At 43.1% G+C, this 16,716-nt stretch overlaps 1 protein-coding gene across 1 annotated transcript; it reads left to right on the top strand.

Moving 5' to 3' along the window:
• Positions 1-657: 657 nt before the first annotated feature.
• kdm6ba (lysine (K)-specific demethylase 6B, a) lies at positions 658-12,945 on the top strand (the record flags this gene model as incomplete). Its single annotated transcript, XM_079215617.1, has 20 exons — positions 658-776; positions 955-1,050; positions 1,215-1,500; positions 1,622-1,699; positions 1,874-2,047; positions 2,207-2,380; positions 2,654-3,217; positions 3,802-7,439; positions 7,666-7,792; positions 8,045-8,150; positions 8,512-8,717; positions 8,918-9,033; positions 9,122-9,190; positions 9,337-9,485; positions 9,607-9,721; positions 10,065-10,252; positions 10,339-10,480; positions 10,734-10,860; positions 11,055-11,225; positions 11,383-12,945. The coding sequence occupies 20 exons, from the start codon at positions 658-660 to the stop codon at positions 11,395-11,397; spliced, it is 6,660 nt and encodes a 2,219-aa protein (XP_079071743.1). The 3' UTR covers positions 11,398-12,945.
• Between the last annotated feature and the right edge of the window lie 3,771 nt (positions 12,946-16,716).

Below are 16,716 nucleotides of genomic sequence, written 5' to 3'. Positions count from 1 at the left end.
GGTGCTTAGGACAGAGGAGTCGGACAGTACAGATATTCTCAGTGTTGGAGTGAGGCCCTCTCTGTGCTGCAGTGGAGGGCTTCACAGATACAGCTAGTCTGGTGAGTAGGAGCTCTCTTATTTACTTTAATTACACTCAATGAAAGACACTGTGTTGTAAGTTTATGATATAACGTGCATACTGCTGTTATATAACCTTTAAAGAGACCACACATTTATAGAAATATGTAGCAGTGCAAGTGGAAATATGTTTAAATTCAAGCATGCAATGTCAAATACATCTCTTTCAAAAAGCTGTATCTAAGTGAATTTTCATTCAATTCATCATCTGGGTACAGCCTATAATTGTGACGAAAAACTAATAATTATCTGGGGTTTGTTGCATAATGACAAGTCTGTCATTTGATCACAAATCCAATACGAAGGCCACAACATTGAAACGATATTGGTGCTTTACAACAGCAACACATAGTGATTATATTTTAAATGTGTTAAGTTATTCAATAAAACGCTTCAGGTCGTTTTGACATTTATTTAATTATTACAAATTAACTTTCAGCATGTAACTCATTATGCTGTTACTCCACATAGTGTTTTCTCTCTCTATGAAAACATGTGAGTAGCTATATGATTGTATTGCTATCGTCCACAGGCTGGATGCATCACGCAGTAGAGCAGTTTGGCGGGCGTGGCACACGGGATTCCTTCCCTCTGGACGGACTCAACCGGGGACCATGGGCTCCTGTGGGCGGCCGCGCCTGGCAGCCATCTGCCAGGTTTGTGACCATGACAACACATACACACACACTTTTACGAACCTCTTCCACTTTAATCCATCAGCTATAACCTTTAATTATGTTGTTACAGACAAACTGAAGGAAAACATTGAATGTACTAAAAACTGCCAGAAAATGTCAACTGATTGTACTGTGTGCTGTCTCTGTTACTCTTCAGGTGTTCGCCTGGAATGAACCAACACCAGCTCCTTTCCCATCTACCTCCTGGTCCCATGGCTGGACTGAACCATCCCAGTAAATTCTTCGGTAATGGGTAAGTCATGCACAGCATCATCACAATTTTTTTTTTGTGAAAACAGAGTAATTTTGTTTTCAGCAACTGACCATGAGAAAGCAAGCTTGTTTTGTAAGTTAGATCAGTTTTCAGTTTCTTTGTTGTAATATTGTTTATTCCGTTTGTCTTTTTTGACTCTTCAGACCCATGCGAGGAAGTGAGAAGCTTGAGCTCCCACAGCCAATGTTACCAGGTCTGCAGAGGGAACAGCAGAGACCTCCTCCTCATCATCTTCACCCTCCACCTCCCCACAGAGCATGGGAGCAACTCGGTCAGCTGTATGAATCCCATCTCCCTCCTCAAGGACATTCTGTTGTGCCACTGCCCAATGAGCACTCACTTCGTATCCATAATGGAGGCTATGCAGGAAGTGGCGGCCCTCCCCCCAACCCCCACCTTCCCCCCAGCAGACCAAACCAACTGCTGAAGGTGAGTGACAATGCTACCAGTGATATGATGGTGGATTTATGCACCAGTTTTTCTTGGATGAAAAACAATATGTAGATGGCTCTGTTCACAGTTTCTGTGTTGTCATACCTGTCTGCTTTAGTTTGGGGGTCCCCAAGAGCAGCTTGTTCCCCGGGGTCCATCACTGCTGGGAGATGAGATGTGGACTCAGGTGCATCAGGTAGGAGCTCTCTAATTGTCTGTGATCATGTTTCATCATCCATATAGACATAGAAGACTCTGTTCCGGCTGTCATTTCCGCTGCAACCAGACAGAGCCTCTGTCACTGAGCTTTGGCTAAATATTTCACCAATGGAATATTTTTGAACTGACCCTTTCATTTGTCTGTTTATAGCAGAGGGGCTACCCAGGGAAGATGCTTGGGGGTCAGCTGAAGAGACAAGGCCCTCCACTGGGAGAGCACTCAGTTATCCAGCACACTCCTCCTCCACCATCCATGCACCCATCCTCCCGCCCAGCTGTAGAGGACTGCCCCAGCCCCAGCAAGCGGAAAAAGAGTTCGGATCAGGTATCAGAATGGAACAAACAAAAAATGTTCTGCTATACTAAAACAGCCACACTGAGTGGGGATTTATAACCTCAATTATACATTTTCTCTACAATTTGTTTGTCCTCATTAGTCATGCCTTTGAGTGTTAACTATTGTAATGTCCCACTCTCTGGGCAGGTACCCCATCCTGGTCTGCAGCGTTTCCCTGGCCAGTCTTTGCTATCTCAGCACCAGTCATCAGTGCACCACCTCCCTCCAAAAGCTGCCTTCTGGAACCCCCTTCATAAAAACAGCACTCCCTGGCAGCCACAGACTTCTGACCGCAAGAACCCACAATCGCAGGAGTTCCAGCTCCGAATAGTAAGAAAATATCCTTTCATTACGTATATGGCTCTTCAAGCCAGGGTTTAATGTTTTCCTGTTGACCTTAATCAATGGGAACACCTTTATTGGATGGAGTGGTGTCATAAATATGTATTGATTCTATTAACTGTCTGAATCTGACAGAGTATTGTTTGCGGGGCTGTGAATAGCGCCATGCCCAAAATTGATTACATCCGGTTTCTTTTATATGACTCTAATCTTCCGCTGTTGCTTTCTTGCTCGTTCTGTATTGTTTAACAGGAATCCAACAAACAAGGAATGGGTAGCTATGGCCAAAAGTGCTCTCCTGCCTCCTCCGCCCCTTCAAACCTCTCCCCTCCACTAAACTCCTCTGCGGGGAGCTACAACCAGGGATGTGCTCCTCAACTCCAGAAAGATGCATTCCAACCTCAGGCTGTAAACCAGCAGTCCCCTCCCTCGTCCTACCCCAGCCCAAGCTCCAAACTAGGGATAGCTCCATCCTGCCAGGCCATGGAGCCTCGTGGTCCTCACAACCAGAGAGGCCCTCCTTTTAGGATCCAAGGTGGCAGCCAAGCTACTTCTCACTCGGCATCAACCCCAACCAGGGGAGACAGAGATCAACACCTACATGCCCAATCGTCACCAGCAAACCCTCCTGCAACCAGCAACAACAACAGCAGCAGTGTGCCTTACAGCCACTTCCAGCCTCATCCAGGGCTGGGGCACAAGGGTCCCCCTCCTCCTCCACCTCCTCCTGCCAGCAGCACCTCAGTACCTCAGCATTTGCAAAGTGGGCCCCATGAAGCCTGGAGATACCAGAGCAGGCCCATCAGTCATTCTGCAGTGAGTATAAGTCAGTCATACTGCATCCGTTTTGTTCTACAGTTATGAGTGCCATGGTTATTTGATATGAGGCAGCAGGCGTTTTACTCTGAAATAAACAGGCTTAAAATGAGAGAGATTATTAGAGGGTTCTTACGGTCATGGAAAACCTGGAAAAGTCATGGAATTTTAAAATGGGTATTTCCATGCCTGGAAAAGTTCTTGGAAAAAAAGAAATCCCAAAAGTCATGGAAATGTGTTATATTCATGTGTTCATGACGTTCATTTACGCTGAGTTTGAAATAATTAATATGCTTTAAAAAGAAAGATTCTCAAAATTTAAGCAGGCATACATACAGGCATCTATATAAATGTTTATTCTTTGAATCAAACTATTGTCTCATTCATTTGTGTCATTTAAGGTATACTGTATGCTTTGGAATTATCATTGTTAGTTTACATTTTCTCACTTTTTCATGTATACACAAAATGTTTGGTCATGGAAATTTGGTTAAAAGTCATGGAAATCCATTGGTCAAAATGTGTATGAACCCTGTTATTAATAAATGTATTAATTGAAAACGGTTCTGTGTGTGTCTCTTCAGGAGTCGGGCGTTTACAGGCCTCCAGGACTGCTACCTCAGCGCCAGCAGAGCCACAATCACGTCATGGATAGTCGTGTGCCTGGTCCTTCCCAGCATCACCATCATGTCGGCCCTCCTCTGCTCCCAACCAACTCCACTCGAACACCTGTCATCACTGCCAATCTTCCCATAGCCCAGGCCCCTTGCCCCGACAGTGGCTATAACAACAGCAGGATATCTAGTGGCGTAACTATGGCTGGTGTGTCCAGGGTGATCACTTCACCCCCTGCTGGTTGCTCGGTGAACAATGGCAGCAGTAATAGCAGTTGGCAGAGAGGAAGAGAGCCTGTACCCCAAACCTCCTCCCGTGGTATCACTAGTCCCACCTCCCAGCTGGATACTCTGCTGCAGCCAGGATGTCAGAGAGGCCAAACTGCCTCTGCCAACCAGCTTCACCAACAGGGGCTGCCCAGACCACAACAACAGGAACCCACCAAGTCCCGCCCTATGAAGGGGAAGACATCATGCTATGCTCAGGCTGAAATCGAGCAACCCCCTGCATTTTCCTCATCCTCTTCTCTGTTCTCCTCACGGCACCAGAGGGTAGGGGACAGTGTGATTACAAGTAGAGTTTCAAATCCTCTCCCTGGTTCTCCTATTAAATACCAATCAACTCCACGCTCCACTGCCAATACTGCACCTCAGCTGTCCAATCCAGCCCTCTCCTCCAGACTGGGTCAGTCAGAATTTGCATCAACACAGGCGTACGCTCAGCCCCAGATTCGTCCACCAGCTCCGACCTCTGTCCCTCAGTCCATTGAAGAGGCTCTGGACAAGCTCGATGCAGAGCTAGAGGGTCACATGCAAGCTGAGGAAAGGAGAAAAAAGGACAGAGAGGAGCAGGAGAGGCGTAAAAAAGAATGGGAGATGAGACAAAAGCGGGACGAGGAGAGGAAGAGGAAGGAGCTGGAGAAGAAGAAGGAGGAGGAGAGGAAGAAAAGAGAACTGGATAGACAGGAGGAGGAAGAGAGGAGAAGGAGAGAATGGGAGAGGCAGGAACAGGAGAGAAAGAGGAGGCAAGAAGAGGAAAGACGGAGGAGAGAAGCAGAGCGGCTGGAGGAGGAGAGGAAAAGGAGAGAATGGGAGAGGCAGGAAGAGGAGAGGAAAAAGAGAGAATGGGAGAAGAAGGAGCGGGAAAGGAAGAGGAGAGAGTGGGAGAGGCAAGAGGAGGAGGGGAAGAAGAGAGAAGCAGAGAGGCAGGAGATAAAGAATAGGGAACTAAAGCGGCAGGACGAAAAGAAGAAAAAACAAGAGTTGGAGAGGAAAGAGGAGGAGAAAAAGAGATTGGAACTATGCAGTGCAAAAGGCAAAGAGCAGACCGCTATGGAAAATCTGGAGAGACTGCTCTCCTGCAGCACTTCCCCAACACCCCAACCTCCTCGCCTCTCTTCTGTTACTGCACCTTCTTCAGGTCCATTACCCCCCAGCTCCCAGGCTTCACCTCCTTACCCCTGGCTAAGCCGTGGTGGCGTACTCCCCTGTCCACCAGGCCAGACACCCACCACCATTACTCCTGTAGAAAGGCTGCGGCCGCCCCCTCTTACACCTCAGACTGAGTATGCCAGAGAAAAGCAGAGGCAGAGGGAGATGTGGAGCAACAATGGCGGAACGACATTCAGCCCCTCATCAACACACAATACCTCAGGGATGAACCAGTCGGTATACCCCAACAAGCCCCCGGCAATGCAAGCCGCACCCAACCTATCCAAAGACTCAGCCAGGGAGAGAGACGGCAGCAAACACTCTCTCCCTTCCTTGGCACTTAGAGAGCCCCCCAAACTGTATCAGGCTTTTCCCAGAGAAAACCCGACACCACCTTTAGTCTCCACCTCCAGCTCTATGAGGGGAATCCTGAACCAGCAGATGACCGGAAGTGGTTTGGAAAAGGCCAGTAGCTGTGCTGCTGAGTCTGCCCAATTTGAGGAAGAGCCCTCTGAGTTGTCCACACTGCTCCCCGATGGTCTGGCTAACATTATGGCTATGCTGGATGAATCTATCAAAAAGGAAGAGGAGATGTATAACAGTGAAAAGGCTGGGTCCACAGGTCTCCTTGACAACTTTACTACTTGTGTCCTGCCTATCAAGAGCTACCTGAGTGCCCCAGACCTCATTCCAGCAATGAAGCATCAGCCCAACCAGGAAGACTTTGGATCCAATCCGCACTCTAGCCCTCCTGTGCTCAGTCGCCAAGGCTCTCTGGCATCCCCTTGCAGCCGAACATCATCTCTCAATGAGGAGGACGAGGACTACTTTAAACCTTCTCCAAATGTCCCTCTGAACCCCAAACGGCCAATGGACATGGGAGTGGGGAACACCAATTACCGCCACAGCGACTTGGCCAAACTTTATGGCCTACCCGAGCAGACTAAAAGTGAGGTTGATGAGGAGGAAGATGACGAGGACTCTGAGGCACCATCTTGTTCTCCGCCACCCCAAAGACCCCATCTCCACCAAACAGGTGTAAACAGCATGTTCAAGTCCCTAACGACAGTCCTAGAGAGCCAGAAGTATGCCTACCGCGGTGGTCCTTTTGGGAGACCCCCTCCATCAGCTCTTCTCGGGGTCAAATATTCTTCGTCACTGTCACTGGGCCCCGATATCTGCTGCCAGCAGCAAGGCAGTTCTCCGACGTCAGATTCAACAAACCCACCATTGAGTCCAGCTTTCCCATCTCTAAAGTCCTCCCTTCCTCCTCTGTTTGAAGACAAACAAATGAAAATAGAGGACACTCATGACTGGAGAGATGATGTAGAGACAACAGAAGACAGAATAGACTCTATCAAAACGGAGAGTATTTCTACCCTAAAACCCATGAAGGTGGTCAAAGAGGAGCAGCTGTTGACGACTATCTCTGAGTCTTCTCTGGCAGAACTGGGCAAAAGCTGCGAGGTCATGCTTAGTCGACAGTCACTTCCGAGCACGAACTCCCTTGATAAACCTGATGACCATGTCAAAGTGAAAGACAGACACAACCATGATAAAGTAAAGGAACACAGAGAGAAAGATAAAAAGAGGAAGCATGGTCACAGCAGGAAGCATGAAGACAGGAAAGAAAAGAAGAAGCATAGAGAAAAGAGAGAGGAGATGATCTTCTGCTCTTCATCGTCGTCATCGTTGTCGTCGTCATCATCATCTTCATCTTCCACTCATTCCAGCTCCAGTCATAAGCGGCACAAGGATGGCAAGAGCCACAAAGAAAAGAAAGATCGCAGAATTCTCGGTGACCTCAACCTCCAGTGCAAGGAGGGGTCTGAGAAGAATCGGGGTCATTATGACGCAGAAAAAACGAAACATAAGGACGCATCTGGAGCCAGCTCCACCAGCGAAGGGGAGCAAGCAGAATGGACCTCGAGAAGTTCGGGAGAAAGATCTTCCGAGGACAAAAAAGACTCTGAATCTGGCTCTTCGCTGGGTTCAACGGACTTCTTGAAACTGAAAGCGCTGTCGGATGGGCCACCCAAAGAGCTGAAGATTCGCCTGATCAAAGTGGAGAGCGGGGACAGGGAGACATTCATTGCCTCCGACGTGGAGGAAAAGAGAATCCCACTGGAGGACATCAACATTAAGAACACTGCCAGTGAAATCATCAGGTCATGCAAGTAAGTGCACTGCGGAGGAAGGCTCTTCTAAAAATACTTGACATGATCTTTCAGTCTGCCTTTTTTAGGCATATACCGTCATGAACAGGTTAGAGTTGTATATTTGTGTTGAGCAAAGGAAACCGACCCATCAGATAGCATGCGCACAGGACTAGTAACAAACACGTGTTTTGTTTCTTTGTGTTTGCATCTGTCAATATGTTCTGTTTTTTTTTTCCTGTTGTAGGGGGGCCAGAGTGAAAGAGAAGTTCAGAGAATCTTACTTGCTCCCAGCTTTCTCTGTCAAGCCCACCATGACCTCAGATGAACCCCTTCCCAGAGAGAAACTCAACCCTCCTACACCCAGCATATATGTACGTCCCTATATCTCATACTAGCTTTCTTACAGTCTTATATTTGGAATAATTAATCTTTTATAACACACAAAAAAGAACCAACAAATAAGGGAAGGCCCATTACTGTTTAATCAGACAACACACAAAAACATATAACGGACCATAAAGTTATTTAGATGCAATATGCATGTGCTGCCCTCTTGTGGTGATGTGTTGTGCATGAAGACATATGGACTTTCTGTGTATTGATGTTATTTTTCTTCTCCGTAGTTGGAGAGTAAGAGGGATGCCTTCTCCCCTGTGCTGCTGCAGTTTTGCACAGACCCCAAGAATCCTGTTACTGTCATCAGGGGCCTGGCTGGATCTCTGCGACTCAGTATGTTTCCACTCGTGTGACTGTTAATGCTTTACATTTATTTACATACTCGTGGTAGGCTCTCCTGATACACCTAAAGTGTCTTCCAACTGAGAAAAGAAACAAGACAATCCAGGCATTTTAAAGGCAGCCTAGATCAGGAAATGTGTGATTCAACAAGCCCATCAGATTTGATATGCAGGCTCATTATATACACCCCCATCCGAGTATCTCCAGCCTCAATTTGAAAACTACCTTTGCAAAAGTGAATCATATGTTTAAGCATCTTGCTACTTCAAATAGTCGTTGACCCTTTAGTTGCAAACAATATACTATGAATCTGCATCAATTGGTTGTAATGTAAATGTGTCATTGTTTTTAGGCCTGGGGCTGTTTTCTACAAAGTCACTTGTGGAAGCTAATGCAGAGCAGGCGGTAGAGGTGAGGACTCAGGTACAGCAGCCTGCTGATGAGAACTGGGACCCCAGTGGGACCGGCCAGACGTGGCCCTGTGAGAGCAGTCGCTCTCACACCACCATTGCCAAGTATGCCCAGTACCAGGCCTCCAGCTTCCAAGAGAGTCTGCAGGTAAATATGTTCTACTATCCCTGCCACGAATAGCGATATTGTTAGTACTTCTCCTTTTCTAACAAGTTGAGCTTCCACAATTTCTGTATCCATGTACACTGAACATTTTGTTTAATAGTTTTAATATATGAGGACTTTCATGTCTTTTTTATTATGTGCTGTGATAAAGTTGATAAACATGTTGTGATTTGTGTTTCCAGGAGGAGAAAGGCAGCGACGACGAGGATGATGAAGATGAGAAGGAGAAGGAGAAGGAGAAGAAGCCATCAAACAGTTTTGATACTCCAACTAAGGACTGCTCTAAAGAAAGTAGCAGGTAAGGATATTGATGCAAAATGTACTGATAGTGGTTTGCAATTTGTAGTAATACTTAATTATAATAATAATGTTTTCCTTTTCCTTAGTGGTGAGCAGAAACAAGTGGGGAAGATAATTAAGTTTGGCACCAACATTGACCTCTCTGACCCCAAGAGGTGAGCAACTTCAACTGATCACCTTTAGACAATAACGATTTATGTGGCAAAATACGGTGATCAATAAATACTACACTGCTTACACGTGCATATTGATGCCACTTTTCATACGTTACTAAAGATACAAGTTGACTTCTTTACTTTAGGTGGAAGTCCCAGCTTCAGGAGTTGCAGAAGCTGCCGGCATTTATGCGCGTGGCATCCAGTGGAAACATGCTGAGCCATGTCGGACACACCATCCTCGGCATGAACACTGTCCAGCTCTACATGAAGGTTCCAGGGAGCCGAACGCCAGGTAATGTCTTCAATAGGTGGAAGAGACCTTTAGTTAAAACAATATGAAACACCAGTTTTTAACTTAAAATAAAGACCATGAAATACCATTCATGTGAGAATATTCTTTCCTTAATCAACAGGTCACCAGGAGAACAATAACTTTTGCTCTGTGAACATCAACATTGGCCCTGGAGACTGTGAGTGGTTCTCTGTCCATGAGAATCACTGGCAAGCCATCAGTGACTTCTGTGTAAAGTGAGTAGACAAAGACAGGCTGACATTATTCATTTTTGACATTTACACCAGTATTAAATACAAGTAGGAGTGCAAAGGTGTATTTACGATGCTTAGCCCTACAACAGGGGTCATCAACTGCATCTGTCCAAGGGCAAGAATATTTCCAAGGGTAAAAAAAAAAAAGATTGATGTGATGCGGTTTGAAGAAGATCCACAGATAGTTGTCAGTTGAGCCAAGCCTACTACAGTTCATAGATCTTGACTAGTGCTTCAATTTCACCCTCTAGAATGTCGGCTGGGAGGTTTTTTGATCACTGCCCAACACCTTTCTACAGAGTGCGTTTTCCTCTTATGTGCTCAGGCATGGAGTGGACTACCTCACAGGGTCCTGGTGGCCAGTGTTGGAAGACCTCTACAAAGCAAACATCCCAGTGTACCGCTTCATTCAGCGGCCTGGAGATTTGGTGTGGATCAACGCTGGAACCGTTCACTGGGTTCAAGCCGTTGGCTGGTGCAACAACATCGCATGGAATGTCGGTCCCCTCAATGGTAAGGAGCCTCTGGTGACCAAATACAGATCACGTCAACAATAGTTGGAATATTTGTAAAACAGAGTTCCATGTTGTTTCATGCAGCTTACCAGTACCAGCTGGCCCTTGAGAGGTTTGAGTGGAACGAAGTGAAGAAGGTGAAATCCATTGTCCCCATGATTCATGTGTCCTGGAACGCGGCCCGCACTGTCAAGATCACTGACCCAGACACCTTCAAGCTGGTCAAGTGAGTACACATCAACTTGCCTGTGTATTAGTTACACCAAATTACAACCAATGAGCAGCCCTGCAATACATCTCACTTCATAAAGGTTTTAATGTTTAGTACATGTTAGAGATGTGGAAGAAGATAAATATCTCAGTAAGTCAACAGCACTACTTCACAATCAACATTAAAACATTGATCAAGTATTTATTGCTGGGTTGTTGTATTGGATTCCTTATGATAACACTTGTTTGTATCCTTTCCTTTCTGCCAGACACTGCCTGCTGCAGTCCATGAAGCACATCCAGATCCTACGGGACCAACTGGTGGCTGGCGGGAAGAAGTTATCTTATCAGAGTCGGGTCAAGGACGAGCCTGCCTACTACTGCAATGAGTGTGACGTGAGTAGCCATTAGTCCCTCCAACCATGAAAGTCTGTCTCTTTATCAGTCACTTGCCAGTTTATTGGTGACTAGTAAACAGTGAACTCAGTATATCAACAAACTCACCAGCACTACACTTCATAACCGTACGCTTGGTGCACATATTAAAGTAATTTTCTAGCAATAATGGCAACCTATTCTCTCCTCTACAGTTGGAGGTGTTCAATTTGTTGTTTGTGACAAGTGAGAGCAACAGCAGGAAGACGTATGTGGTTCACTGTGAGGACTGCGCACGTCAGCGTAGCCCCAACCTGACGAACGTGGTGGTGCTGGAGCAGTACCGCATAGAGGAGCTCATGAACATATACGACTCATTCAATCTGGTAAGCAGACACGTCCCTCTGTTCAATGCTCCTGCTGTCTTTGGTCCAGGTTTCCCGTTGGTCCATTCATCTCCATGAATTTTGAGTTTCTGACTAGAGAAAACAACTGTCAATTAAAATGTTTGTGACTGAATCCGTGTGTGTTGTGTCTCACCAGGCCTCCTCCCGGTGACAGAGCTCCCCTCCTGCGTCTCCTCAGCCATAACCAAAACTCCTGCAAGCCAGGACAAAAGACACAGTTTCACTTTGGTTCTCAACTTAACTTTTCATTATTTAAAATAATTTTTGCTACTACTGCTAACACTTGCCGAACAGCCAGTTGAATACGTTTACTCATCATTACTGTTTACAAAAAGAAATACCAAGCCGCCAATACAATACCAGTTTACTCTCAGATGGTGCTTTTAACCAGACACCCACAAGGGGGCAGTTGGTGCTGCCGTTGAACAAACTGCAGAGGGTACATGATGGTTTCAATGGTGCGTTTGTGTCAATACCAGAGAACTTGTTCCTGTTGTTGTCGTCTTGAATACTGAGATTTGTACATGCTGTTTGCAATTTTTGTGGGGTGCTGTCTTTTTTAAGAAATAATTTATTGGTTTGTTTTTTCTAAACTAGATCAACCTAGATATATACCACATTGGCCTTGTATTTAGAAAAGAGAGAAAATGAAAAATACTAATAATAGAGATATGAAAATTTTTCTAGAGCATTAAGAATTTAAAAAAAATACAAATGTTTGGAATGCTTCAAAACATACGGGTTTTAACGACTTTGGTTGTTTTGGGGGGGATTTCATTTTGTTTTTAAAATTCTTGTATGTGTTGTAAATCTTGTGTTTGTATGAATTATACTTTTAATTTCCTCTGGAGAATAATAAGTTGTCACGCATCAGGTCTTTTTGTTCATTTCTTCCATCTCTGTATGGAGTATCTCTTTAAAAAAGAAAGAAAAAAATCATTGCCATCTGGTGTTTGTGTGTTGTACCTCTGATTGTTTTGTTCCAATATGCAGACTTAGTATTTCCTGGATTTTCTTTTTGCATTGTACATTTAATTTAAAATGTTTCTTCTATTTATTGGATATCAATGGCTCCCTTTTTTAAAGGGTTGTACAAGTTTTCGATTTGTTTTTTTTCCCTCTTTATTTTTTATAGTAAGCAATTGCTCTGTAAGAACTGAAATTTGGGGTTGTGTGTCCACGGGAGTGGAGGCTGCTGTTTTCTATGGTGCTTGCCTCTCATGACTCCTGCCTTTTTCCTTCTGATATATATTAAATGATATCTTTATCTTGAATATAACACCACATTTCCTGTAGACAATAGGCACACTGCTCACGTAGAGAAGATGACTAATGGAATGCTGTGTTTGTATGCTCATTAAGGAAAACAACTGTTTCCAAAGTGTTTTGAGAAATGGTAATTTTTTTTATTATGTAGGGGCTTTTAGACGAGATTTTAATGATTTTATGATATTATCTGTTGAATATGATAATGGGATAGATGGTGCTAAATGTTCTCTTTGAACAACTTCTTTTTCTCTTCATCTTCTTAAAATGAGAATTCTATTTTTCCTGTTGCAATATTACCTTATCCTTTTTCTTCTCTTTGTGGTCATTTATTTATAACTGCACTGTTTAGAGAATTCACACAGACATACTTGCAGACACACACACACAACACACACACCAAACTGAGCCAGACGTCTTAAACACTTGTGAATTTGTGTGACATTACTATTAATAATAAAAACTTTTTGATAAATCCAAAAGAGACTGTAAACATCTGATTTTCTTTCCAATCGACTTGTTCCGTGACATCTGATGCACCAATGGGAAAGTGGTTAGGAATAGACATTATGAGGTATTTTTGGGGATTTAAACGCAACCTATGACGTTTTCAAAAATAAATTACATACTATACTAGGACTTTTTGACACCATTTTACAAATGTTACAGACTATTTAATGACATACAAAAATAAGACTCATGACATTCTTCAGTCATAGTATGCCATATAAAATGTCATAAATTGCTTCATAGCATAGTGCGACATAAAACACATAATACAAAAAGTTAGTGTACCATTAAAAAGAAAATAGTAATATTATAGTAAGTCATTAAAAATGTCATATATTATGGCAAAAAACAAAGTATGTCATGAAAAAAGTCATTAAATATTGTATAGTATGTAATGTCACAGTAAGTGATATAAAAGGTTGGGAGAAACCCCAATGTTTGTGAAGAAGGAGCTTCTACATGAGATTGTATTGGTCAAATACTAGTCATCGAAGTACATGTCGGGACATTATTGACCTCAAATCCCTTAATTTGTGCCATAACACTCACAAAGAATGTATCCATACTTGTAATACACCTAGCATTAGGTTAGTCACTCAGATCATCGTCTTTTACTTTGTTCCACTAGGCTATCTGAGTTATGTTTCCTTGATGGACTTATGGCAAACTATGTTGTGCCATTTTATAATAAATAAAGTTCACGTGTATCACTGATGTAACTGGTCAGAATTTGAAGTGGCATGAGGTCGTATAATGTATGCAACGGGTCCACAAAAAGTTATTTAAAGTTCTCAAATTAAATTAGGGTTGTTCAACAGATAGTTTGGTCACACTCGAAAAGCACACTTTACTTTTCTGTCATCACACCATGAATCCAGAGCACAACAAACGTTGAACTGCTCTCATCTGATAGAGGTGAGGACTTAGGGAAGTGCAATATGCATACAATTCTCTTTATCTATCACAATATAAATATGTATTGAGAATGTTTTTTTAAAAAATACATTAAATTGTTTATGAATAATCCAGCCAAATAGGAATATCTGGTTTTGGCTAAACTACTGAATTACACTCAATACCTGACACATCGTAGTACCCCAAGAATTCTGTGAAAATTCAATATTGCCATAAAACATAACTAATAAATCAGGAGACATTTCAAGGACAGCTTACCACGGTATAAACAGTATGGCAACATATTTGACAGTTGGTGAACTTATTCGTCTCACTGTATTGCCACGTTGTCCGCCCCTATAAGAGAAAAGAAATCAAAAGAAATAAAACATGGTGCCGTTAAAAAAAAAAAAAAATACGATATTTTTTTTACTGTTTTGTACTGAATTTAATATATAATTTTTCCGTTGTCATTCAGTGTTCTGACTGCTTCACTAAAAAGAGTCTGAATAACTTCAAAAGTTTAGCTTGACCTTAAAATAGTGACACGGTGTTATTAAGGGCTGAAATAAACAACATTAAAGGCTTAAAACTTGAACTTCAAAGTGCCAACTGTCAATTTCTGCATTTTCTCCAAACATTCCAAAAGGAGTATTATTTATTTTTACTACACATCCCTTCTCACCTTCTGAGGCCCACCTTAAGCCCCTTTACACTCCACTCCTACAATAACAAGTCATATCCCTTAGCCGTGCCAAGCATATTTTCACAGATTTGTCATTTGCGTCCCAAACTTGAGATTGCTATTGTTAGCTATGCGTGTGAAAAAAAAATAGAAGGCTGAAGTCCACATAAAAGTTTTCATTTAGACATCAAGATCCAGGGTAAACTAAGGAAGGAGATTGTACGGGCGGCACAACTTCACAGATAGAGCAGGAAGTAGCAGGCAGCCGTAACGAGTTCGGTTTCCTCACTGATAATTAATTAACAAGAGTCAAACAACACCTTTAAACATCATACGCAAAGAGCAGAGCCGTAATGTAAACCAGTAACGTAAACTAGCAGAATGTAAACTATGTTGCCGAACACGACGCATACAATTTCCTTCTCACTTCCATATATATACTGCACATGAATTGTGTGAGGGAATGTGTTAATAAAGGGCAGAAAGGTCAGAGACTTCCCCATGTAGATGTCCTCTTTACACTATAAAACACAAATCTGTGTCTGGATGTATACGTAAAAAAAGGGGGATGGAAAACAATATGTATAACAATATGCCGGACAAAGCCCAGACGGTGTGACAAAGCATTGGCAGGTCACTGTGTCCTCGGGTCAAGTTGGGGGCCACAGGGCCGGCAGAGGGCCCAGCATTACTGGACAGACTGGAGGAAATCCTGCTTCAAACCACACAGGAAAACCACCTCCGTCCGTCTTTTTGTCCACCCCTCTGCAGGCAGGTGGTGATGAGGGGATGAATGCTGTTCCCTCCGCTGAAGACTAAATTTGGTGGTGTCCAATCAACACCACAACAATGCAATAATGATGGACAAAACGTTGCGGTTTTTTTTATGCTGCTCTTGTTGAACTCGATCGGAAAGATTGTGTATTCACTGTTTCATCTCTAATGAAAAATTCCCCAGAGGCGGTGACGTAACAGCAAAGCAAAGACCGCAATGCCAACAATGAAATGATAAAAATTATCGACATAAAATATGAAGTCCATTTATTAATACCAATGGGTTCCTCACCTTTTACTGTAAACCATCATGCTGGCCTGTAGATATTAAAATCCTGCTCTTTCAGACCGATGTTTTGTTGCAGGAGCATGAATAAACATAAATGTCTTCATAGTTTCTATGACACCCACACAGAGGGCAGAAAAAGGACAGCAGGAGGACCAGCGGACTGGAAGTAAACAAACATTGCAATCTCACAGCAGCGGGAAAAGAAATATCAGGATCAGACAACACTAATTATTTAGTTTATGCTCTGATCTTTTATCGTTTAACTAATTACCGCCTTCCTCGATATCTTTGTAGTTTTTACTTCATCCTCCTCCTTTTTTAATTCTATAAGCCAGAGAATCCAAGCTCTTATCTGAAAACATCTCCTGGTAGTATATATTTAATCACAGGTTGTAAACAGTGCAGACAAACAACATCTCCTATCTTTTCATAATGCAACGACTTTCATACCCGAGGTTTGACCTCTGCTATAATAAATCACCATCTGAACCTCAAAAAGCCCATATTGCTTCGTAGACTGCTTCCAAACCACTAAATAAGAAGTTTCTGACAACTTCAGTAAATTTCAGCAAGACCTAATCTTTATTTATTAAAGTCTTAATTAACTAAATCTGAACTACACATACCTAAAGCTCTGTGGATGTTGTTATTTATGCTTCAAAGGCTTTGTCAAGTCCCAACAACAGGATGTTTTAGAACCGCATGCTGACTTGGCGTTCATAGACGATGTCCTTCAAGTTGAGGAAACGGGTATAATATACTGTTTCTACTTCTTTACATGCAGTGAGGTCCGTTCAGCTCAAACTCAGGAGCGCACGCACACACCCAAAGGGATAAATTAGCCCGGTTTCAGAATCAGAATCAGAAACCATTTATTGCCACGTATGTTTTCCCATAGAAGGAATTTGTTATGGCGGATGGTGCATAACATTAATCAATAAACAGAGTGCAATCATTCTAAATACCCCTATATATTCATTAAGTACATCAGCTAATAGCAAAATGCAGCCGAGAGAAAAATAAACTCCATATGAATATTTAAAACTAAATGC

This window comes from Taurulus bubalis, assembly GCF_910589615.1.
Source record: "Taurulus bubalis genome assembly, chromosome: 3".
NCBI lineage: Eukaryota > Metazoa > Chordata > Actinopteri > Perciformes > Cottidae > Taurulus > Taurulus bubalis.
Note: the sequence above shows the minus strand (reverse complement) of the source record. Positions and strands in the feature narration are given on the sequence as shown.